This window comes from Pseudophryne corroboree, chromosome 1, assembly GCF_028390025.1.
Source record: "Pseudophryne corroboree isolate aPseCor3 chromosome 1, aPseCor3.hap2, whole genome shotgun sequence".
Classification (NCBI taxonomy): Eukaryota; Metazoa; Chordata; class Amphibia; order Anura; family Myobatrachidae; genus Pseudophryne; species Pseudophryne corroboree.
Genome location: NC_086444.1, coordinates 1,132,553,688 through 1,132,579,810, shown reverse-complemented (window position 1 = coordinate 1,132,579,810; position 26,123 = coordinate 1,132,553,688). Strand labels below are relative to the sequence as shown.

Here is a 26,123-nt window from a genome sequence, read left to right as displayed (position 1 = left end):
TGTGCATGTTACTCGTAGCATAAAAGGTTTACACTCACGGACGTCTAAGAGGCTATCACATCGAGGGTTAAAGGAAAGAGGAGGAATCCTTTCAAGTGGGGGCTCCGTCCGCGATTCAGTTGGTCGTCCCCGGATGGTAAGATAGAGAATTTATTGTCTGTCTTTGCCATACGGGATTGCGGTCATACACTGAAGCTGAATCCGTGTCAGTGTTCTGGGAACACGTGACCAAACATCTTTAATGTCTGGGACTTAAAGATACGTCTGAGAAGGGACCGGGGGTCCAAGCGCAATTCTCCAAAGACGTTAGTATCTGGGATACTTAAAATAGACCTGGGAGTCTATACATAACGTAGATTATACCTCGATTTGATTGTCTACTTATTATGTTATGGCCATAACAGATATTAGAGTATAAGTTTCATGTATTCAGCTTGACGGGTGGTAAGTGCACGTCTGTTGAATACCCTTATAACTTTCTTGCTTCCTATCACAATACGCTGCATTTCCAAGTCCCTGTACGAGTGGTGAGTAAACGTACAGATTATTACTATCAATTGTTTTTTTAAAGTACTATGCAGATGATATTGTGATATTGTCAATAACTAATTAACTGGTTAGCTGATGCATGCATAGAAAGTTGTTGGAAATTGTGTTTTTACTATGGGTTCTGGTCAGCGTAAGAAAACTGTATACCCCCCTCCGAGACATGTAAAGAATACGTGGCCCGTAGTTCTACCTCTGATTATTATTTGATTGATCCCTGGGTGGATAATTTAGCAGGGTAGACAGAGAAAGCAGGACAGGACCCACTCCCACGGGAAGGCAGTAATTACCCTTTCTATATGGAGGATTAAAAAAATATCAGTTCCCAACAGCACAGAAGCGAAGAAGTGAGAAACTGTAAATCTTTGAAATCCCTCTCGCCTCCCCCTTACATTCCAATATATCCTGCGCTTAAAGACACAGATCTCTTAGCAGCAGTAACCCTTTCACACCAGATGGGATCGCCTCCAACTCCACTGCTAGAAAATGCGTCCACTAGCTCTATCCCTAACGCACCAGTAACCCAGAGTTTAGATAATAGTAAAACACTGTCCCAAGCCCACCATTACCCCCGATGGCTGTATATCTTATTTGCGCAAAGCTTGCAAAGGACGCAGCTATACACATATGAAGGAAGTCTTTAAAACCCGTGCTCCTTTGCCTGTGTTTCTTTGCCTGTCGCTGTAGCTTGTAAACAGAAACCTTCATAGTCTGTTACTGAGTTTTGGAAAAGGTTTAAGGACTGCTGGACAGATGACGCTGGCTTACCTTTGCTTAACTCAGAAAGCTTACTCATTTCCACCTTCATTAACAACCTTCTACCTTCTGTCATAGTTTCTGTTAAGCAAAGCGTCTCTTCCTGGACTTCTGATAGTACGATAGATTTTAAAAAAACATCTGTATGAGAAAGAGGCTGCAGGGTGTTTTGATGTAAAGAAACCTGCACTCACTCATAACTATCAGAACTCCAGACGCTTTGACAGACAGAACCAACCCCGCAGTCAGGGAAAGATTCACCTCTGCTGCCACTTATTATAAATGGAAGTAAAGTTCCCTTTTTTGTGGACAGCGGTGCAACAACCAGTGTTTTGTGTTCTGACCTATATGATGGTGATTTGGAAAAGACTGCTCCTTCAATGGGAGTCAATGGGATACCCACCAATGCCTGACTTAGCTCAAGTAAACCCCGCTCTTTGGTCGGAAGGTCCATATGACACTGGCCTAATCTCATGCACACCATATAAGGCCAATCTCAAACCCGACTCACAACCTGTTTATCAAAAGCAGTATCCCCTCTCACCAGAAAAGATAGAAGGTCTCATACAGCAATTCTTACAACAGGGTATTCTCAGACATATTGTATCACCATACTGTACTCCTGTGAACCCTGTTGCCAAAGCTGATGGCAGTATAAGATTTGTACAGGATCTCAGAGCGATCAGTTAATTGTCCCAATTGCACCAATTGTTCCAGATGTAAACTCACTCATTTCTGCAATCCCTGCAGATGCTGCGTTCTTCTCTGTAATTGATTTGAAGAATGCCTTTTTCAGCATACCTGTAGATTCACAGACACAATTACTTTTTGCCTTTTCTTTTGAGGGTAAACAACTTACCTGGTGCAGATTATTGACGCACCTGTTGTCTCCAGGCCACATTGGGGCCCTGGCAACCTCACCATGGTTCAGTCCTGCTACAGTATGCAGATGATCTGCTGCTCTGTAGTCAAACTGAGGAGGCCTGCCGAGAGGATGGTGTTTCATTACTAAACTGGCTTTGTGAATGTGGACACAAGGTGTCCAAAACAAAAATGCAATGGTGTAAAAAGCATGTTGATTACTTAGGTTTTGTGCTCACTCAGGGAGAGAGGAAAGTCAGTCCACAACGCATACAGTCTGTATTGGGCCTGGTCACCCCAACTACCCAGAAGGAACTACTGTCCTTCCTGGGTATGGTAAATTACTGCAGACAGTGGATTTCTGATTGCTCTTATTATGATAACATTTTGAGACAAGCCACACTGAAGGACAAACCTAAAACTGTACAATGGTCACAAGAAATGTTAACTGCATATGAAAGTTTAAAATGTATGTTGATGAAAAGTCCGGCACTTGGCCTCCCCAATTATGTACTACCTTTCCATCTATATGCAAGGGACAATTGTAAAACCATGGCGGGGGTGCTCACACAGTTTCATGGAGGGAAGTTGCGCCCCGTGGCATTTTTTTTCCAAAGTCATGCCAGTGTCTGTGCAAGGTATGCCTGCCTGCCTCAGGGCTTTGGCAGCCTGTGCAATGGTTGCAGAAATGGCCACTACCCTCACTTTAGGCCACACCACAGTACTCCACACCACACATGATGTCCTGGCAATACTTAAAGGCTTACACACACAGCACATGTCAGCACAACGCCTTAGTGGATATGAAGTACTCCTTTTGAGTAACCCTACCCTTACCATCAAGTACACTGCTAGTTCTTCTGGCCCTGCACCCATTCTCAATGCCCTTTTAGGCTTGAAAGGTCCCGAGGATGAACCACCCGACCTACATGACTGTGCTGCTTCCATTGAAGCTGAAACTTCTCCCAGACTTGACATGTCTCCCGTTCCCATACCAGGCGCAGACATAGTTTTTGTTGACGGCTCCTGTAGTAGGCCCAATGACAATACATACCAGGCTGGCTATGCCATTGTCACCCTCCCTGACACTGTGTTGGAAACCCTGCCAATACCTTATCAGTCCGCGCAAGCTGCAGAACTCATTGCACTCACTAGAGCATGTCCCTCCCTTGACAACGTCCATCTGCTCACTCAACTTCAAGCTGCTGCGACTAATACTGATCTCTCCGACTGGACTTACCCAATTCTGCAGAAAAAATCCTAAATCAGGATTAATCTGCAAAGAGGGGAAACCCTGTGTGCCCCGGTCCGGTGCCCCTTTGCTCGTTGCCCATTACCATGGTGTTGGTCACCATAGTAAAGCCACAACACTCCTCCTACTAACCAATGATTTTTATGTTACTAATGCCAAATCACTTGTGGACCAGTATGTTAGCAGATGCATCACTTGCCTCAGGAATAACCCTAACAACCCCAATAAAGCGAAACACCAGCATCTTGAATACCCCACCACCCCTTTTACACACTTACAAATTGATTTTACCCATATCCCTGGTACAGGTAAACAAGAATATGCCCTGGTCATTGTAGATATGTTCTCTCGCTGGCCAGAAGTATTCCTAACTAAGTCAGAGGATGCTAAGACAGTAGCAAGAATCCTAACACAGAAAATCATCCCTAGATGGGGGTGCCCCCTGCAAATAAATAGTGATAAAGGCTCAGCCTTTACAGCCAAAATCACACAGGCCTTAGTAACAGCTCTGCAGGTGGAGTGGAAGTTTCACATCCCGTACCACCTGCAGAGTTCAGGGGTCGTAGGAAGAATGAATAGGACCCTCAAAGACAAACTAAGGAAGGCCACAGGAGGTACCTTCCACAAATGGAAGCAGGTCCTTCCCATTATCCTAGCAGAAATCAGAATGACCCCACAGAAAACTCTAGGATACTCACCCTTTGAAATACTAATGGGTAGACCCTTCCCCACACCCTGGGCTAAGAAACCGTTGATGATACAGGAAGGAGATCTAGAACTTATAAGGGAAGAGTATGTCAGGGCCCTCATAACCAAACTTGATGAGATTGAACATGATGTCGCTTGTAAAAAACCCTCTGAATCCACAGGAACCAACACACCCTTTTAAGGTCGGAGACAGAGTAGTGGTGAAGATCCTCCCCCGCAGCAAGAGCCCAGGAGACTTCACCTATGGCCCAGAGGCGGAAGTCGTTGCTGTAACCCGAACCGCAGTCCTGACAGAAGAGAGTCCCACCTGGATCCATGCTTCCCGAGTAAAGAAAATTCCTAGACCAGACCTAGAGGAGGAAATAGGTGATTCCAGTGAGGTACGAACAGGGGCGGACAGCCCTGACCTCCCACCTAGCGAAGACAGAAGACCAGAGGAGGATGAAGAAAATGCCCCCTATCTTTACCCTGGGGACTATCTTGATAGCCCTACTGGCCCATTTTCCCCTCTCAATGACTGAGGTTGATATAACTCAGAATAAGGGAAACTGACACTATGGTATAACTCTTCCACCACATACACCGCAACCTACATACTAGATTATTTCCAATTCCCCCAACTAGCTGCTGTCCAAAAGTCTGTTGACTACCAGATCCGCGCTGACACCACAGACAACCTAAGCCCCGAGGTACCTTATATTTGCGTTACAGGCCATAACTGGGGAAATGATTGCAGCTCATGGTCCGCGGCTGCCTGGAACACAGGTACCCCATGGGGCTATAAGCCCGCTGAAGCCTTAGATGAAAAGGATAAACACGGAACATCATTAACTCAACGATTAACCCTTCTTAAAATGCCCAACAATTACTGCAACTCCCGCTCAGGCTAAAAATTGCGCCACGGGCGCGCAGAAAGACGTAAGCTTTGCAAGAATCATATAGTATAACAATAATGATTCTAAGAGGGGATTGAAAGGGTTAAAGCTCGTCTCTGCTTCAATGTCATAGAATTGCTTGTGTTATAGAACTTAATGTTCCAGCACATTTTTTGCTACTGTCCTTGTCTGTTATCTTTTTTATACCGTGTGAATAACCTTCCTATTTGAGTACCAACTTGCCCATATATGCATATCCTTCCACTGCGGCAGTTCCTAGCCAATCATGTTCTGTTAGCCCCTTTTGTGTTCTGTCCAATTAGTTATTGACTTTGGATATACACGCCCTAAATCCTTTTATATACTTTTGTTAAACCAACAATAAACAGTGTGAATCTTTACTGCTTGTGTTGTGCATGTTACTCGTAGCATAAAAGGTTTACACTCACGGACGTCTAAGAGGCTATCACATCGAGGGTTAAAGGAAAGAGGAGGAATCCTTTCAGATACATACCAGCTCACACCACAAACACACCGTACAACTGGAGTAGCAGGAACACCAGATAACAGTATGAACATAAAAAATACAGCAACAAGCTGAAAATAACGGATACACAATCATCGTGTAACCGAAAACAACAATACAACTGCAAGTAACAGTACGCACTGGGATGGGCGCCCAGCATCCTCTACGGACTAGGAGAAAAGGATTTACCGGTAGGTATTAAAATCCTATTTTCTCTTACGTCCTAGAGGATGCTGCGGACTCCAAAAGGACAATGGGGTCTATACCAAAGCTCCAGACCGGGCGGGAGAGTGCGGACAACTCTGCAGCACCGATTGAGCAAACATGAGGTCCTCCTCAGCCAGGGTATCAAACTTATAGAACTTAGCAAAAGTGTTTGAACCCGACCATGTAGCTGCTCTGCAAAGTTTAAGTGCCGAGACCCCTCGGGCAGCCGCCCAAGACGAGCCCACCTTTCTGGTAGAATGGGCCTTTACTGACTTCGGCAATGGCAACCCAGCCGAAGAGTGTGCATGCTGAATCGTATTACAAATCCAGCGTGCAATAGTCTGCTTGGTAGCAGGATTTCCAATCTTGTTGGAAGCATACAGGACAAACAGTGTTTCTGTTTTCCTAACACGAGCCGTTCTGGCGACATAAATTTTTAAAGCTCTTACAACATCCAGAGACTTTGGAACTGCTACAGCCTCCGTAGCTACAGGTACCACAATAGGCTGATTAATGTGAAACGACGAAACCACCTCCAGCAGAAATTGTTGACGAGTCCTCAATTCCGCTCTATCCACATGGAAAATCAAGTATGGGCTCTTGTGAGACAAAGCCGCCAATTCTGACACTCGTCTGGCAGACGCCAAGGCCAAAAGCATGACCACTTTCCAAGTGAGAAACTTCAACTCAACCTTTCGCAAAGGTTCAAACCAGTGAGACATAAGAAACTGTAACACTACTTCAAGATCCCACGGGGCCACAGGTGGCACAAACGGAGGATGGATATGCAGCACTCCCTTCACGAACGTCTGAACCTCAGGAAGGGCGGCTAATTCCTTTTGAAAGAAAATAGATAAAGCCAAAATCTGCACTTTGATGGAACCCAAGTTCAGGCCTGCATCCACGCATGCCTGCAAAAAAATGGAGGAAACCACCCAAGTGAAATCCTCCGCAGGAGCTGCTTTGGTTTCACACCACGACACATATTTTCTCGAAATACGGTGATAATGTTTTGCCGTGACATCTTTTCTAGCCTTAAGGAGAGTGGGGATGACCTCCCCGGGAATACCTTTACGAGCTAGGATTTGGCGTTCAACCTCCACGCCGTCAAACGCAGCCGCGGTAAGTCCGGAAACACGCATGGCCCCTGCAGTAACAGGTCCTCTCTTAGAGGAAGCGGCCAAGGATCTTCTTCGAGTAATTCCTGAAGATCCGGATACCAGGCCTTCCGTGGCCAATCTGGAACAACGAGAATTGCCTGAACCCTTGTTCGTCTTAGAATCCTCAACACTCTTGGAATGAGAGGAAGCGGAGGGAACACATACACCGACTGAAAAACCCACGGAGTTACCAGGGCGTCCACTGCACTGGCTTGGGGGTCCCTTGACCTGGAACAATACCTCGGAAGCTTCTTGTTGAGGCGAGACGCCATCATGTCTATTTGAGAAATTCCCCAACACCTTGTCACTTCTGCAAATACCTCTTGATGAAGTGCCCACTCTCCTGGATGGAGATCGTGTCTGCTGAGGAAATCTGCTTCCCAGTTGTCCACGCCAGGAAGGAAGACTGCTGATAGAGCGCTCACATGCTTTCCCGCCCAGCGGAGAACTTTTGTGGCCTCCGCCATTGCCACCCTGCTCCTTGTTCCGCCCTGGCGGTTTACGTACGCCACCGCTGTTATGTTGTCCGACTGGATCAGGACAGGGAGACCTTGCAGAAAGTTCTTCGCTTGCAGGAGGCCGTTGTAAATGGCTCTTAACTCGAGAACATTTATGTGGAGACACGATTCCTGGCTTGACCATTTTCCCTGGAAACTTCTTCCTTGTGTGACTGCACCCCAGCCTCGGAGACTTGCATCTGTGGTCAGTAGGGCCCAATCCTGGATTCCGAAGCGGCGTCACTCTAGAAGGTGAGAGCCTTGTAGCCACCACAGGAGAGAAATTCTGGCCCTGGAAGATAAAGACTTATTTTCCGGTGCATGTGCAGGTGAGACCCGGACCATTTGTTCAGCAGATCCCACTGAAACACCCGGGCATGAAACCTGCTAAACGAAATGGCTTCGTAAGCCACAACCATCTTCCCTAGCAGTCGAGTGCATTGATGAATCGACACTCTTGCCAGTCTCAGAATCTCCTTGACCATGCTCTGGATTTCCAGAGCTTTTTCCGCCAGAAGAAACACCCTCCGTAGTTCCGTGTCTAGAATCATGCCCAAGAAGGGCAGCCGAGTTGTCGGAGTCAAGTGAGACTTTGGCAAATTTAGAATCCAACCATGTTGTTGCAGTACTGTCAGGGAGAGTTCCACATTTCTTAGCAACTGCTCCTTTGATCTCGCCTTTATCAGGAGATCGTCCAAGTACGGGATAATTGTGTCCCCCTGCTTGCGTAGGAGTATCATCATTTCCGCCATCACCTCGGGGCCGTGGAAAGCCCAAACGGCAACGTCTGAAATTGGTAATGACAATCCTGCACCGCAAATCTTAGGAAGGCCTGATGAGCAGGATATATCGGGACATGTAAGTAGGCATACTATGTCGACTGACGCCATAAAATCCCCCCCTTCTAAGTTGGAGATCACAGCTCGAAGAGATTCCATCTTGAACTTGAAAGTATGGAATGAGGGATTTCAGGTTCAGAATTGGTCTGATCGAACCGTCCGGCTTCGGTACAAACAAAGAGGCTCGAATAGAACCCTTCCGCCCGTTGGGACGGGGGAACGGGGACAATGACCCTCTGTAGACACAGCTTTTGTATCGCAGTATTTACCACTTCTTTCTAGAAGAGATTTGAAAAAGCGGCGGGGGGGGGGGGGGGGTCGGGCAACTCCTGAAACTCCAGTTTGTACCCTTGGGACACTATGTCTAAGACCCAAGGATCCAGGGCTGATTGAAACCAGACCTGACTGAAGATTCAGAGACGGCCCCCCACCGGCCCGGACTCCCGCAGGGGAGCCCCAGCGTCATGCGGTGGACTTGGTAGAGGCGGGGGAGGACTTTTGGTCCTGTGCGCCAGACACAGAAAAAAAGTGTATACTCAGCGCTATATGTACACTGTATTTAGTTAAACTATAGTGTGCAGTCTGTCATATAGAATAATTGACTCAGTAGAACTAAAAAGATACGTATAAATGAATTCTTTATCCAATATCATTAAAAATGACACATTTCAAACAAACAAGCAGCATATAATTAGCAACAAATAATTAATAAGTATTAATGATAATTAATATAGCATACAATATGGTGGACTTTCTTTGCTATAATGCCGTATAAAATTGAAATACACTGGCGTCCCAGTGTTTAATAAAATGTCCCGCAAGGAATAATCACAGCCTTGTAATGGTGAGCTTTTATATAAATTGGTGTATAGTTACCCATGTGCTGGTTCCTGAGAATTTAAATGAACAGGGTCCGTTTGAATATCTGTGCACATATAAGGGTATGTATTTAGTTGAGCTGATTATAGCTGGTTCAGAAACTGTCGTGTAATAACTACGGCTGTACTCCGGGCAAATGGAGAATCTTGATAGCCTGTATATAGGACTCCAAAGAACTCGCTTCCTCGTCACGGGTGTTAGACCTCACTGCGGAGGCCAGCAGCAATCACTCAGCTCAATCAGCTCAACTAAATACATACCCTTATATGTGCACAGATATTCAAACGGACCCTGTTCATTTAAATTCTCAGGAACCAGCACATGGGTAACTATACACCAATTTATATAAAAGCTCACCATTACAAGGCTGTGATTATTCCTTGCGGGACATTTTATTAAACACTGGGACGCCAGTGTATTTCAATTTTATACGGCATTATAACAAAGAAAGTCCACCATATTGTATGCTATATTAATTATCATTAATACTTATTAATTATTTGTTGCTAATTTATGCTGCTTGTTTGTTTGAAATGTGTCATTTTTAATGATATTGGATAAAGAATTCATTTATACGTATCTTTTTAGTTCTACTGAGTCAATTATTCTATATGACAGACTGCACACTATAGTTTAACTAAATACAGTGTACATATAGCGCTGAGTATACACTTTTTTTCTGTTTCTATATAGTTGGCAACCTAGCTAGTTGTCTTACTCAGCTGCTTTTGATGCACTATTAATTAATCACTAATTGATATCAGCGCCGGAAGAATAACAGTTAGGGACAGGTGTCCTGTTCTGTTTATTCCTTTAAATTTCTATCTGTGCGCCAGACACAGCAGGGGACCTTTTTCCCCTTCCTCTACCCTTTGAAGCGAGGAAAGACGAGCCCTTTCCTTTTTTGTATTTATTAGGCCGAAAGGACTGCATCTGATAATGAGGCGCCTTTTTCTGTTGTGTGGGAACATAAGGAAGAAAGGATGACTTACCCACCGTAGCGGTAGACACCAGGTCAGCGAGGCCGTCACCGAACAAGACACTACCGTTAAAAGGGAGAGCTTCCATAGCTTTCTTGGAGTCGGCATCAGCATTCCATTGATGAATCCACAGCGCCCTCCTGGCCGAGACCGCCATGGCATTGGCCCTTAATCCCAAGTGGCCAATATCCCTCGCCGCATCCTTCAGGTAATCTGCAGCATCCTTGATATAACCAAGAGTCAAAAAGAATGTTATCCTTATCAAGGGTATCCGTGTCAGAAGCTAAATTATCAGCCCACTTAGCAATAGCACTACTCACCCACGCCGACGCCACAGCAGGCATGAGTAGTACACCAGTATTAACGAAAATGGCCTTCAATGTCATCTCCTGGTTGCGATCCGCCGGATCCTTGAGGGCAGCCGTGTCCGGAGACGGAAGCGCCACCTTTTTGGATAGTCGGGACTGAGCCTTGTCCACATTGGGAGACGACTCCCATTTCTCCCTGTCGTCAGAGGGGAAAGGATATGCCATAAAAATTCTCTTGGGAATCTGCCACCTTTTGTCAGGCGACTCCCAAGCCTTCTCACAAAGAGCGTTCAGTTCATGAGAGGGGGGAAACTTCACCTCAGGCTTTTTCCCTTTAAATAAACAAACGCTCTTATCTGGAACAGGAGGCTCTTCAGAAATATGTAAAACATCTTTAATAGCCACAATCATGTACTGAATACTCTTAACCATTTTCGGATGTAAACTGGCCTCATTGAAGTCGACACTGGAATCAGAGTCCGTGTCGGTATCTGTATCTGCCATCTGGGTAAATTAATGTTTTTGTGACCCTGAGGGGGCCTGTACCTGAGACAAAGCGTCCTTCATGGATTTTCTCCATGCTTGTGTCTGAGAATCAGATTTATCTAGACTCTTAGACAATAATGCCACGTTTGCATTCAATGTACACAACATATTTACCCACTCAGGAGTCGGCTGTGCCGACAGATTCACTCCCAAGTCATTCTCCACGCCCCCAGTAACTTCCTCCGGAGAGGAACACTCAGCCTCAGACATGTCGACACGCAGCACCGACACACCCACACTCACACCGGCCAAAAGGGGACAGACCCACAGGGAAGCCTGTAGAGAGACACAGAGGGAGTATGCCAGCTCACACCCCAGCGCCCATATACTACTAAATAAATAATATATGATGACTGCACTTTAAAATACACATATATAGCACCAAATTGTCTGTGCCCCCCCCCCATCCCCCCTGTTTTGCTCCCTTGTTACTTGTAAGGAGAGTGGAGGTCCGGGCCAGCGTCTCTGCAGTGGCTGTGAAGAGATAAAATGGCGCTGGTGAACTGTGCGGCGTGCTGTAGTCCCTCTTAAATTCGAATATATTTATACTGGCGGGGGTATCGTATACAGTGCCCGGGCACTGAATATGCAGCCTTTTGCCAGTTAAAAATGAGCCTCAGTAACTTGCTGCCCAGGGCGCTCCCCCCCAGCGCCCTGCGAGTGCCGTTGGTGTGTGGGAGCATGGAGCGCAGCGCGACCGCTGCGCTGTACCTCTGTTACTGAAGTCATCTGCAGTCTTCTGTTCTTCTAATACTCACCCGGCTTCTTTCTTCTGGCTTCTGTGAGGGGGTTGAAGGCGCGGCTCCGGGAACAAGCAGCTAGGCGCACCAAGTGATCGAACCCTCTGGAGCTAATGGTGTCCAGTAGCCTAAGAAGCAGAGCCCTTAACTCAGAAGAAGTAGATCTGACTTCTCTCCCCTCAGTCCCACGATGCAGGGAGCCTGTAGCCAGCAGGTCTCCCTGAAAATAAAAAACCTAACAAAGTATTTTCCAGAGAAACTCAGTAGAGCTCCCCTAGTGTGTGTCCAGTCACTCCTGGGCACAGAATCTAACTGAGGTCTGGAGGAGGGGCATAGAGGGGGGAGCCAGTTCACACCCAGTCAAAGTCTTTTAGTGTGCCCATATCTCCTGCGGAGTCTATACCCCATGGTCCTTTTGGAGTCCCCAGCATCCTCTAGGACGTAATAGAAAACAGCAGCGTGCAAACGGGTCAGAATGACCCCCTATGTCCTGCTGCCAGTCTGCCTGCCCCCTCCGGCATCAACAATCCCCTCTCCCTAGCCATGGCGCTGGTGGAACAAAAGCTCTTGTGGCCACCGGCATAGATGTGTGTGAAAGCCGCGCAGCGGAAGGCTTTCATAGCCCTCCCTGTGCCGCATACTCTCTGAGCCTTGGAGCCTCCCCTGCGCGTGATGTCACAGAAGTGCCTCCCCGCCACAGCCGTGCGCAGATCCCGAGGCCCTGACTCCGCAACACAGCACCTGGGCTGCCGGCCTGGAAGCCCCGAGATGGCCAATGTAACGGATAGAGTGGGTGATATCGCAGAGGGTAATGTCTGGACACTGAATCAATGTAAAAGGTGACAGTGCAGTGCAGTGGGTGTGCAGTGTCAATAACACTGCACAGCACTCTCACCTTTTACATTGATTCAGCGAGTCAGTCAGTTCTGCCAGCCAGTCACTATTGTTAGCGACGGTGTCCCAACACGCCGCATTACAGGGAAGTAGACGCACTAAATAAACTACACTTCCCAGCAGCCCTTAACGCCAAAGCATTCCGGCACTAAGGCCTGCTGGGAGCTGTAGTTTATGGAGTGCATCTTCTTCCATGTAATGCGGCGCATTGGGACAGCGGCACTAACAATAATTACTGGCTGCTTGGTTACTGCGCGAGTCTCCGGGAGAGCCACTGCCAAAGGGAGGACAGCAGCTTAGCTGCTTCCAGGAGGAGAAGCATTACCCGCCCCTCCCCCACTCACAGTACCTCTGGGCCCCATCCGCGGCACTCCCACACACCCCCCTCCACCACCCGTAGTGGCTCCGGACCCCCACCCACAGCACCCGCCCCTTCCCCACCTGCCGAACCGCCGCACCCGCGGTGGCTCTGGACCCCCACCTGCGGCACCCACCCCTCCACCACCCACCGCACCAGCCCCTCCCCCACCTGCCGAACCCGCGGTGGCTCTGGACCCCCACCTGCGGCACCCACCCCTCCACCACCCACCGCACCAGCCCCTCCCCCACCCGCGACACCCCTGCAACCACCCCTCCCCCATCCGTGTCTCCCCCGCACCCGCCACTCCCCCAACCACAGCACCTACTAGGTGATTAATCATGCCCTGCGTGCGCTGTTCACGCCGTTGCATGGGGCTATGACCCCTTAAACATTGCAGGTCCTTTGTCTGTGCAGTTTTTAACCATTCACACAATTATGATTGGAGGTAATACTACATATAATACATATATTGCACGCCACAAGAGCGTGCAAGGGTTAAGGGGGCGTAGCTCCTTACGACGGTGTTAAGAGCGCCCGTTGGGCACAATGAAATATTATATATATATATATATATATATATATATATATATATATATATATATATATACACACACACACATACATACACACACATACATACACACACATATACATACACACACATATACATACATACATATATATATATATATATATATATATATATATATATATATATATATATATATATATATATATATATATATATATATATATATATATATGTATGTATGTATGTATGTGTGTTTCTCTCTCTACCGCTTCTGTCCCCTGAAGTATAGGATATCACTGAGGGGTACATAAAGGAAAAAAAAAAAAAAGATTAGTCAAATGATTTGCAAGTTAAGCGATGCTGACCACACCATGAACGATGATCATTCAAATCACCTGAGGAGACGACTGTACGATTATTGTTAAGTGTAAGGACATTGACAATCATTTGAGTATCAAACCTGTCTGATCTTCCCGGCTGTCATTCAGCCGATTTCAAGATGTGAATGGTGCTCACCTTCATACATTCTCTCAGTGTATGGAGGCGCTGTGATTATTGGGCCGCTGATCCTCCTCTCGCCCATCCACTGGGTTGCCTGCAGTAACTGCTCAGTCTAAGGCCAGTTTTATGCATTACATTTCAGGGCATGCATCCGATTGGTTGATTCTGGGAGACGCCACAGAGGATAATTGTAATATCCAAGTACATTATATTCACAGACTGCCCATTTGAGGAAAATTATTTTTTAGGTCACCCTATATTGATATTGCTCGTATTACAGATTTGCAATGAAAAGCCAAAGTAAAAACAATTAATATGAAGGCAAGAAACCTCAGATTTAACAAGCAGCACAGAGGATGGCAAAAGCATGCTGGGCATTGTAGTACAATTACAGATACAGCTGTGAAGACAGAGGGCCTAATTCAGCATGGGTCTACGACCCATTACACTGACATGTAGGGGAGGGGGGGGGGGGGGGGGGGGGACGCCCAGCACAGGGCAAGTCCGCCCCAGATGCCGGGTCCTGCGCACCCCGCAAACATGCGAGCACAACGGCAATTCTCTTGCATGTTTAGGGTTGCCCTCAGCCTACGCAGCCTAGCTGCTAAGGCAGATGGCAACTCGCCATCTTTTGGGTTGCAGCCGCCGCCCGCACACGGTCCTGACACACCTGCATTGTCAGGACCACCACCTCCCAACGCCGCACACAAAATGCCGTCATGACGCCCCGTGAACGTCTCTACCTGTCAATCAGGCAGAGGAGTTCGCACATGTGAGATGCCGTCACATCTCACTGTGTGCGCACACAGTGTGGCTTCTGCGCGTGCACACACTGCGGCGGGATTCAGCATGCGAATGCTGTCGTAGCAGCGCACCATGCCGAATCGGCCCCTGACATCGTTGAAGTGACAAGCCAACGAATGTTTGTGCATCGGTGTATAAACAAATTCCAGAGCAGTGCTTATATGTACCTGGCACAGCTGCAAATACTCCAGCAGACCCGGGAGTAGATGGTGCGGATTTTTGGGTTTCTTCATGTCCGTCAGCACAAGTGGCAGCATTTAGCTGTGATCTGCCAAGTACGTGTGGGGCAGCTGGCAAGTCTGAATCCATGCTTTCTAGAAGACAGAATACAGATAATGTCACACAGCAACTTCCTTCTGCCAGGGAGATTTCATAAACACATTCTAAAGGCAACCACAGATTATTCCACAGATGGTCCAGCTGCTGATAAAACGGGAACTGTTGTGACACACTCTAGAACTTTCTGTGTAATAAAGGAGATTGCAGCGAAAAAGTACTCATATGAACTGGCCTGGAATGTAGCCAGAACACCACCCATTGTATTCTGTGAGGTAACTTATGTGGTAACTACACTAGATCTCCTTCCTGGTCTTCACAGCAGCGGCCAAATCCCACCAAAAGATAAACATTACCATTTGTGATATTACATTTGGTTGAGTTGGTTTAAGAAATAGAAATTAATAAAGTATTTAAAAGGTCAAAGCTATCTAACGTTTCCCCACACCTGAATAAAGCGGTCCAACACTATATTATTGGATATATACACGTGAATGCACAAAATAATTAAAGCTGGCCGATGGCCTCCATCAGTGTACATGTGTGTCCAACCAGAAAGCACAGTACATTGTGGTACCACGTCCAAAAAATTGAAATCTTTGAGATTTAGGACTAATAGGCAACAACTAACTGGTTGATCTCAATCAGCAATCTATTAGAACTGTGTGAGGTTGGATGTTGGCTGAAAGCCGATTACGTGTACGGTCAGTTCCCAACTGCGCTAGCTGAGGCCACCTCTGTCCCATTTGGCCAGGTTACAAATCAATGCACTGGGAACCAGGGGTTTGATTTCCCATGCAGTTTCCTGGGGACTTGATAGGGAGCAGTTACTGTACATGCGGACTGTTAATACCACAATATTGCTGTCTGTAAATATCTATGCGACTAGAGGATCAGTTCTATTCACCTTATCAACAGGCCAGAGATATCTCCGCAAACTAGAGTGCACCTAGGCCCGTGGTGTGACAACCCCCCCCCCAACACACACACACACACACATACAGAATCGCACTGTACAAATTTGTAACCGTGGCATTACCTTATCCAGTGCACAAACCACTAATATGGTGAACGCTAGCTATCATTTCTACGGATTAACTCTCAATAGTTGGTACACATGTAAACTGCATGGCACTAATTACTTGCTTCAATTCAGGAATATATAATTAATGAAGCAGTGGCAGCAGTCAGAAATTGAGGAACATCCAAATATATTAAATACACCGACTGGTGCCTGTCCATCCGCTGTGTCAGAAGTGATGTGAACGCTAACACGATTTCTTCAATTCTTCTTCGGAACCACAGCGCACTACAGCAAAAGGTGTGGTATACAAGATATACATAGTGTCTAGGTAGACAGTCAATAAGTCAACACCATATGGCCGACAAGAATTAGGTCGACAGGTACAAAAGATCGACAGATAAGATTTTACTTACCGGTAAATCTATTTCTCGTAGTCCGTAGAGTATGCTGGGGACTCCGTAAGGACCATGGGGATAGACGGGCTCCGCAGGAGACATGGGCACTTTAAGAAAGAATTTAGTTCCTGGTGTGCACTGGCTCCTCCCTCTATGCCCCTCCTCCAGACCTCAGTTAGAGAAACTGTGCCCAGAGGAGATGGATTAACAAAATCCTTTCCTTGTACTGTCCAAGGGGGTGGTAGTCATGTGACCGCCGGTCGGCTGACCGACAGTCACATGACCTCCTCCGTGAGCCCGACGGCTCACTATCCCGATGGTCGGCATGCCGACCAACAGGGACTATTTCCACTCGTGGGTGTCCACGACACCCATAGAGTGGGAATAGAACCCGTGGTGACCGGTCGCCACCGAGCCCGCAGCGTGGCGAGCCCGTAAGGGGCTTGCTGCACTCGCCCCTCCCCGCCGGGGATCCCGGCGTCGGTATGCTGCCGGGATCCCGGCCTCGGTAAGGTGACCGGTGGTCAGGAGACCGCCGGTCACCCGTACTACACCCGTCCAAGGGCAAGATTCATACCAGCCACACCAATCACACCGTATAACTTGTGATAACTACCCAGTTAACAGTATGAAAACAACATATCATCAGTGCAAGACCGATGCAACTATAACGTAACCCTTATTGAAGCAATAACTATATACAAGTATTGCAGAAGAAGTCCGCACTTGGGACGGGCGTCTAGCATCCTCTACGGACTACGAGAAATAGATTTACCGGTAAGTAAAATCTTATTTTCTCTAACGTCCTAGAGGATGCTGGGGACTCCGTAAGGACCATGGGGATTATACCAAAGCTCCCAAACGGGCGGGAGAGTGCGGATGACTCTGCAGCACCGATTGAGCAAACATGAGGTCCTCCTCAGCCAGGGTATCAAACCTATAGAATTTTGTAAAAGTGTTTGAACCCGACCAAGTAGCAGCTCGACACAGCTGTAGTGCCGAGACCCCCCGGGCAGCCGCCCAAGAAGAGCCCACCTTCCTAGTGGAATGGGCCTTGACCGATTTTGGTAACGGCAATCCAGCCGTAGAATGCGCTTGCTGAATCGTGTTACAAATCCAGTGAGCAATAATCTGCTTTGAAGCAGGAGCACCAATCTTGTTGGATGCATACAGGACAAACAGCGCTTCAGTTTTCCTGACTCTAGCCGTTCTGGCCACGTAAACTTTCAAAGCCCTGACCACATCACGTAACTCGGAATCCTCCAAGTCACGTGTAGCCAGAGGCACCACAATAGGTTGGTTCATAGGAAAAGATGAAACCACTTTCGGCAGAAATTGCGAACGGGTCCGCAATTCTGCTCTATCCATATGGAAAACCAGATAGGGGCTTTTATGTGACAAAGCCGCTAATTCTGACACACGTCTAGCCGAAGCCAAGGCTAATAACATGACCACCTTCCACGTGAGATATTTTAACTCCGCCGTTCTAAGTGGTTCAAACCAGTGTGACTTTAGGAAACTTAACACCACGTTAAGATCCCAAGGTGCCACCGGAGGCACAAAAAGAGGCTGAATACTCAGCACTCCTTTTACAAACGTCTGAACTTCTGGTAGAGAAGCCAACTCTTTTTGAAAGAAAATGGATAGGGCCGAAATCTGAAGTTTTAGGCCCAAATTCACTCCAGTTTGTAGAAAGTGAAGGAAACGGCCCAGATGGAATTCTTCCGTAGGAGCATTCCTGGCCTCACACCAAGAAACATATTTTCGCCAGATACGGTGATAATGTTAAGATGTCACGTCCTTCCTAGCCTTTATCAGCGTAGGAATGACCTCATCCGGAATGCCTTATTTCGTAAGGGTCCGGCGTTCAACCGCCATGCCGTCAAACGCAGCCGCGGTAAGTCTTGGAACAGACATGGGCCCTGTTGCATCAGGTCCTGCCTTAGAGGAAGAGGCCACGGATTTTCTGTAAGCATTTCCTGCAGATCCGGATACCAGATCCTTCGTGGCCAATCTGGAACAATGAGGATTGTTCTCACTTCTCCTTTTTCTTATTATTCTCAACCGTTGGGTATGAGAGGAAGAGGAGGAAATACATAGACTGACTGGAACACCCACGGTGTCACTAGGGCGTCTACCGCTGCTGCCTGAGGGTCTCTTGACCAGGCGCAATAACTCTGCAGCTTTTTGTTGAGGCGGGACGCCATCCTGTCTATCTGTGGCAGTCCCCACCGAACTGCAATCTGTGCGAAGACTTCCTGATGAAGTCTCCACTCTCCAGGACGTATGTCTGGTGAGGAAGTCTGCTTCCCAGTTGTTCACTTCCGGAATGTACACTGTTGACAGTGCTCTTACATGATTCTCCGCCCAGCGAAGAATTTTGGTGGCTTTCGCCATCGCCACTCTGCTCCTTGTGCCGCCTTGGCGGCTTACATGAGCTACTGCGGTGACGTTGTCTGACTGGATCAGAACCGGTTGGTCGCGAAGAAAGGTCTCCGCTTGACTTAGGGCATTGTATATGGCCCTTAGTTCCAATATGTTGATATGAAGACAAGTCTCTTGACTTGACCAAAGACCTTGGAAATTTCTTCCCTGTGTGACTGCTCCCCAGCCTCAGAGGCTCGCGTCCGTGGTCACCAGGCTCTAGTCCTGAATGCCGAATCTGCAGCCCTCTAGAAGGTGAGCACTCTGCAGCCACCACAGGAGAGATACCCTGGCCCTGGGGGATAGGGTGATCAACTGATGAATCTGTAGATGTGACCCGGACCACTTGTCCAGTAGGTCCCATTGGAAAGTCCTCGCATGGAACCTGCTGAAGGGAATGTTTTTCCCAGGACTCGAGTGCAGTGATGCACTGACACCTGTCTTGGTTTCAATAGGTCCCTGACCAGAGTCATGAGTTCCTGGGCCTTCGCTATCTGAAGGTCAACCCATTTCTGGTCTGTATCCAGAATCATACCCAAGTAGGGCAGACTAGTTATAGGAACCAACTGTGACCTCGGGAAATTGAGAATCCAGCCGTGTTGCTGTGACACCTTCAGCGAAAGTGACACGCTGTTCAACAACTGCTCTTTTGATCTCGCCCTTATTAGGAGATCGTCCAAGTATGGGACAACTGTGACTCCTTGCTTGCGTAGGAGCACCATTATTTCCGCCAATTACCCTGAAATTGGTAATGACAATCCTGTACCGCAATTGTCAGGTACGCCTGATGGGGTGGATAAATAGGAACATGAAGGTATGCAGCCTTTATGTTTAGATACACCATCAAATCTCCCCCTTCCAGACTGGCGATGATCGCTCTGGGCGATTCCACTTTAAATTTGAACCTTTTCCCGTATAGGTTCAGAGATTTTAATTTTAAAAATAGGTCTGACCGAACCGTGCGGTTTCGCGACTACAGCCAAGGTTGAGTTATATCGCCTTCCTTGTTGCAGGAGGGGAACCTTGAGCACCACCTGTTGGAGATACAATGTGTGAATTGTATTTAATATTATCTCCCTTCCTGGGGGAGAAGCCGGTAGGTCCGATAAAGAAAAACCGGCGAGGAGGCACCTTTCGAATCCAGCTTGTAACCCTGAGAAACAATTTTTTATTGCCCCGGGAACCACCTGTGAGTGAACTCAGATGTGGCTGAAGAGTCGAAGACGTGCTCCCACTGGGGCGGACTCCCTTAGCGGAGCTCCAGCGTCATGCGTTGGATGTAGTAGAGGCCGGGGAGGACTTCTGTTCCTGGGAACTAGCTGTGCCCTGTACCCTTACCTCTGGTAAGAAAGGACACTCCTCGTACTTTCTTGTTATTCTGCGACCGAAAGGACTGCATTTGATAATGTCGTGCTTTCTTAGGCTGTGAGGGAATATAAGGCAAAAGATCAGACTTACCAGCTATAGCTGTGGAGACTAGGTCCGAGAGCCCTTCTCCACACAATTCCTCAGCCTTGTAAGGTAAACCTTCCATATGCCTCTTTTAGTCGGCATCACCTGTCCATTGCATGTTCCACAGGACAAGTCTAGCAGAAATCGACATAGCGTTGACTCTAGAACCCAGTAGGCTAATGTCTCTTTGGGCACGTTTTATATATATATATATATATATAATATATATATATCCCTGTAGTGACCCCCCTTGCCTATCTTAAAAGCTAAGTCCGAATTCCTTACCTTTTACAAAGATTTTTATGCTTTTATCGGTACTTGAGAAATTTTTTGTATTTTATTCCACTTTTATATATTAAAAAGCTTGTTTGTTAATTTTATATATTTTTTGGCTCATAAATTTTAATCTCTAATGATTCTGTTTTAAACAACACCAGTCGCCGACACCCATATTCCCCCATTCTATATCCTTTTAGCAGTATTGTGCCAGTATTGCACCTTTAAGGGTTGGCAGACACCTTTAAGTAGGTTACGTGTGTGTGTTTTTAATCAATATTAGTGCTTTTTAAACCACTTTTTTTACTGAGATTTTACCCCACAAGTGGCGCTGTATCATTCTCTGATATAGATTATATATATATATATATATATATATATATATATATATACACACACACACACACACACACACATATACACATACGTACACACACACACACATATACTAGGGTCAATACCATGGTATCCTTATCTAGGGTTTCAATCTCCGCTGATAAGGTATCTGTCCACGCTGCTACAGCGCTATAAACCCATGCCGACACAATCGCCGGTCTGAGTAGAGTACCAGCATGTGTGTAAATGGACTTCAAAGTACTTTACTGCAAGCTATCTGCAGGATCCCTGAGGATAGCTGTTAAGTCAGCGCTACCCTTTGGGTAAACGTGACAAAGCTTTGTCCACCCTAGGGGAAGATTCCCCTCGTATCCTGGCCCTTGTAGGGAAAGGATACTCCCTGAGAATTCTTTTTGGGAAGCTGCAGCTTCTTGTCTGGAGATTCCCGCTCTTTTTCTTCATGAGAGGAGGGAAATTTAACTCAGCTTTCTTCCCCTTAAACATGTGTACCCTCGTGTCAGGGACAGATGAGTCATCAGTGATATGCAAAACATCTTTTATTACAATAATCATATATTGAATACTTTTCTGCCAGTTTTGGCTGTAACTTTGCATTATCGTAGTCGACACTGGAGACAGACTCCGTGTCGATATCAGTGTCTATTAATTTGGATAGTGAGCATTGTGAGGCTCTGAAGGTCTCTGCGACATAGGGACAGACCTGTGTAGATTCACTGTCTGTTCTCTAATCTTTTGTGCAATAAATTTACCTCAGCACTTAATTTCACATATCCAATCAGGTGTCAGCGTTGTCGACGGAGACACCACTCACATAGTTGCTCCATCTCCTCCTTAGGAGAGCCTTTTACCTCAGACATGTCGACACACACGTACCGACACACCACACACTCAGGGAATGCTCATCTGAAGATAATTCCCCCACAAGGCCCTTTGGAGAGACAGAGAGAGAGTATGCCAGCACACACCCCAGCGCTATATGACCCAGGAAAAACACAGCAATTTAATGTTTACCCAGTAGCGCTGTTATCATCTGCGCCGAATTATGTGCCCCCCCTCTTCTTTAAAACCCTCTCTTCTACCGTGGTATAAGTAGGGGAGAGTCCGGGGAGCTTCCTCTCAGCGGTGCTGTGGAGAAAAACATGGCGCTGGTGAGTGCTGAGGGAGAAGCCCCGCCCCCTCGACGGCGGGCTTCTGTCCCGCTAAAAGTGTAAAATTGGCGGGGGCTCATGCATATATACAGTGTCCAGCTGTATATATGCTCCTTTTGCCAAATAAGAGGTTTATATTGCTGCCCAGGGCACCCCCCCTGCGCCCTGCACCCTTACAGTGACCGGAGTATGCGAGGTGTGTGGGAGCAATGACGCATAGCTGCAGTGCTGTGCGTTACCTCAGTGAAGATCATGAAGTCTTCTGCCGCCTCTGAAGTCTTCTTTACTTCTCATACTCACCAGGCTTCTATCTTCCGGCTCTGCGAGGGGGACGGCGGCGCGGCTCCGGGACGGACGGCGAGGGTGAGATCCTGCGTACCAATCCCTCTGGAGCTAATGGTGTCCAGTAGCCTAAGAAGCAGGACCTAGCTTCAGAGAGCAGGGCTGCTTCTCTCCCCTCAGTCCCACGATGCAGGGAGTCTGTTGCCAGCAGAGCTCCCTGAAAATAAAAAACCTAACAAAATACTTTCTCTCAGCGAACTCAGGAGAGCTCACTGAAAAGCACCCAGCTCGTCTGGGCACAGTATCAAACCGAGGTCTGGAGGAGGGGCATAGAGGGAGGAGCCAGTGCACATCAGGAACTAAATTCTTTCTTAAAGTGCCCATGTCTCCTGCGGAGCCCGTCTATCCCCATGGTCCTTACGGATTCCCCAGCATCCTCTAGGACGTTAGAGAAAAAAAGGTTGACAGAGGTTTAGATTGACAGATACAAGAGGTACATGACGATGGCTGCCAAAAAATTTTTGGGATCAAATCTTGTATGTTCGGTAATATGTAATGACCATAAGTAGAAACATATACCCTTGAGGGATCGTTTTGTTTTCCACGCGTTGAGCAAAGTTACTATTCTCAATTGCAATCCATGTGGATAATAAATCAAGCAAATGTTTTGAAAACATTTAAAAAAAATAAAAAAGTGTTGACCATTTGTGTCGACCATTCTCATGTCAACCATATGGTATCAATCTACTGACTGTCTACCTAGACACTGTAGATCTATCATCTGGATACCTACAGCAAATGGGTTCAAGTACAGAACATGGGGTTTCCCTGTGGTTAGCTTAACTAAACTGGCAGTATGGATGGTGTAAGGGTTAGCATTACTGCCTCACAGCACTGAGGTCATGGGTTTGATTCCCACCATGGCCCTAACTGTGTGGAGTTTGTATATTCTCCCCATACTTGCGTGGGTTTCCTCCGGTACTCCGGTTTCCTGCCACAATCCAAAAATATACTGGTAGGTTAATTGGATCCCAAAAAAAATAAAAAAAATTAACCCTAGTGTGAATGTGTGTGTGCGTGTACATGTGGTAGGGAATAGATTGTATTCTCTCTGTAAAGCGCTGCGGAATATGTGTGCGCTATATAAATAACTGGTAATAAATAATAGTAAAAACTTGTTCTGAATATTGCGTAAACTCAGTGTTACATAAGTAAGAAGTAGAAGTTTAATTATGTGTGAAGAAAAACTAGGAGCGAAAAATTTAAGTTTTTAGCAATTTTTTGACTAATTTTTTTTTTTTCCCCTCGGACCATCCAATTAGATTGCTTGAAAAAATAAGAATTTACTTACCGATAATTCTATTTCTCGGAGTCCGTAGTGGATGCTGGGGTTCCTGAAAGGACCATGGGGAATAGCGGCTCCGCAGGAGACAGGGCACAAAAAGTAAAGCTTTAGGATCAGGTGGTGTGCACTGGCTCCTCCCCCTATGACCCTCCTCCAAGCCTCAGTTAGGTACTGTGCCCGGACGAGCGTACACAATAAGGAAGGATTTATGAATCCCGGGTAAGACTCATACCAGCCACACCAATCACACTGTACAACCTGTGATCTGAACCCAGTTAACAGTATGATAACAGCGGAGCCTCTGAAAAGATGGCTCACAACAATAATAACCCGATTTTTGTAACTATGTACAAGTAATGCAGATAATCCGCACTTGGGATGGGCGCCCAGCATCCACTACGGACTCCGAGAAATAGAATTATCGGTAAGTAAATTCTTATTTTCTCTATCGTCCTAGTGGATGCTGGGGTTCCTGAAAGGACCATGGGGATTATACCAAAGCTCCCAAACGGGCGGGAGAGTGCGGATGACTCTGCAGCACCGAATGAGAGAACTCCAGGTCCTCCTTAGCCAGGGTATCAAATTTGTAGGATTTTACAAACGTGTTTGCCCCTGACTAAATAGCCGCTCGGCAAAGTTGTAAAGCCGAGACCCCTCGGGCAGCCGCCCAAGATGAGCCCACCTTCCTTGTGGAATGGGCATTTACATATTTTGGCTGTGGCAGGCCTGCCACAGAATGTGCAAGCTGAATTGTATTACAAATCCAACTAGCAAAAGTCTGCTTAAAAGCAAGAGCACCCAGTTTGTTGGGTGCATACAGGATAACAGCAAGTCAGTTTTCCTGACTCCAGCCGTCCTGGAACCTATATTTTCAGGGCCCTGACCACATCTAGCAACTTGGAGTCCTCCAAGTCCCTAGTAGGCGCAAGACACCACAATAAGCTGGTTCAGGTGAAACACTGACACCACCTTAGGGAGAGAACTGGGGACGAGTCCGCAGCTCTGCCCTGTCCGAATGGACAAACAGATATGGGCTTTTTTGAGAAAAAAAACCACCAATTTGACACTCGCCTGGTCCAGGCCAGGTCCAAGAGCATGTTCACTTTTCATGTGAGATGCTTCAAATCCACAGATTTGACTGGTTTTAAACCAATGTGTTTTGAGGAATCCCAGAACTACGTTGAGATCCCACAGTGCCACTGGAGGCACAAAAGGGGGTTGTATATGCAATACTCCCTTGACAAACTTCTGGACTTCAGGAACTGAAGCCACTTCTTTCTGGAAGAAAAATCGACAGGGCCGAAATTTGAACCTTAATGGACCCCAATTTGAGGCCCATAGACACTCCTGTTTGCAAGAAATGCAGGAATCGACCGAGTTGAAATTTCTTCGTGGGGCCTTCCTGGCCTCACACCACGCAACATATTTTCGCCACATGTGGTGATAATGTTGTGCGGTCACCTCCTTTCTGGCTTTGACCAGGGTAGGAATGACCTCTTCCTGAATGCCTTTTCCCTTAGGATCCGGCGTTCCACCGCCATGCCGTCAAACGCAGCTGCGGTAAGTCTTGGAACAGACATGGTACTTGCTGAAACAAGTCCCTTCTTAGCGGCAGAGGCCATAAGTCCTCTGTGAGCATCTCTTGAAGTTCCGGGTACCAAGTCCTTCTTGGCCAATCCGGAGCCATGAGTATAGTTCTTACTCCTCTACTTCTTATAATTCTCAGTACCTTAGGTATGAAAAGCAGAGGATGGAACACATACACCGACTGGTACACCCACGGTGTTACCAGAACGTCCACAGCTATTGCCTGAGGGTCTCTTAACCTGGCGCAATACCTGTCCCGTTTTTTGTTCAGACGGGACGCCATCATGTCCACCTTTGGTAATTCCCAACGGTTTACAATTATGTGGAAAACTTCCCCCTGAAGTTCCCACTCTGCCGGGTGGAGGTCGTGCCTACTGAGGAAGTCTGCTTCCCAGTTTCCATTCCCGGAATGAAACACTGCTGACAGTGCTATCACATGATTTTCCGCCCAGCGAAAAGTCCTTGCAGTTTTTGCCACTGCCCTCCTGCTTCTTGTGCCGCCCTGTCTATTTACGTGGGCGACTGCCGTGATGTTTTATCCCACTGGATCAATACCGGCTGACCTTGAAGCAGAGATCTTGCTAAGCTTAGAGCATTATAAATTTACCCTTAGCTATATTTATGTGGAGAAAAATCTCCAGACTTGATCACACTCCCTGGAAATTTTTTCCTTGTGTGACTGCTCCCCAGCCTCTCGGGCTGGCCTCCGTGGTCACCAACATCCAAAACTGAATGCCGAATCTGCGGCCCTCTAGAAGATGAGCACTCTGTAACCACCACAGGAG

At 47.0% G+C, this 26,123-nt stretch overlaps 1 protein-coding gene across 3 annotated transcripts in view; it reads right to left on the bottom strand.

Annotated features, from left to right (window-relative positions):
• WFS1 (wolframin ER transmembrane glycoprotein) overlaps positions 1–26,123 on the bottom strand; it is a 62,342-nt gene that overhangs the window by 30,374 nt on the left and 5,845 nt on the right. For all 3 annotated transcript variants that reach the window (XM_063923597.1, XM_063923588.1, XM_063923578.1), the window contains exon 2: positions 14,940–15,086. In XM_063923597.1, coding sequence (XP_063779667.1) covers positions 14,940–15,081 — 142 coding nt within the window. In that variant the 5' untranslated portion in view covers positions 15,082–15,086. The remainder of the gene's footprint in view (positions 1–14,939; positions 15,087–26,123) is intronic.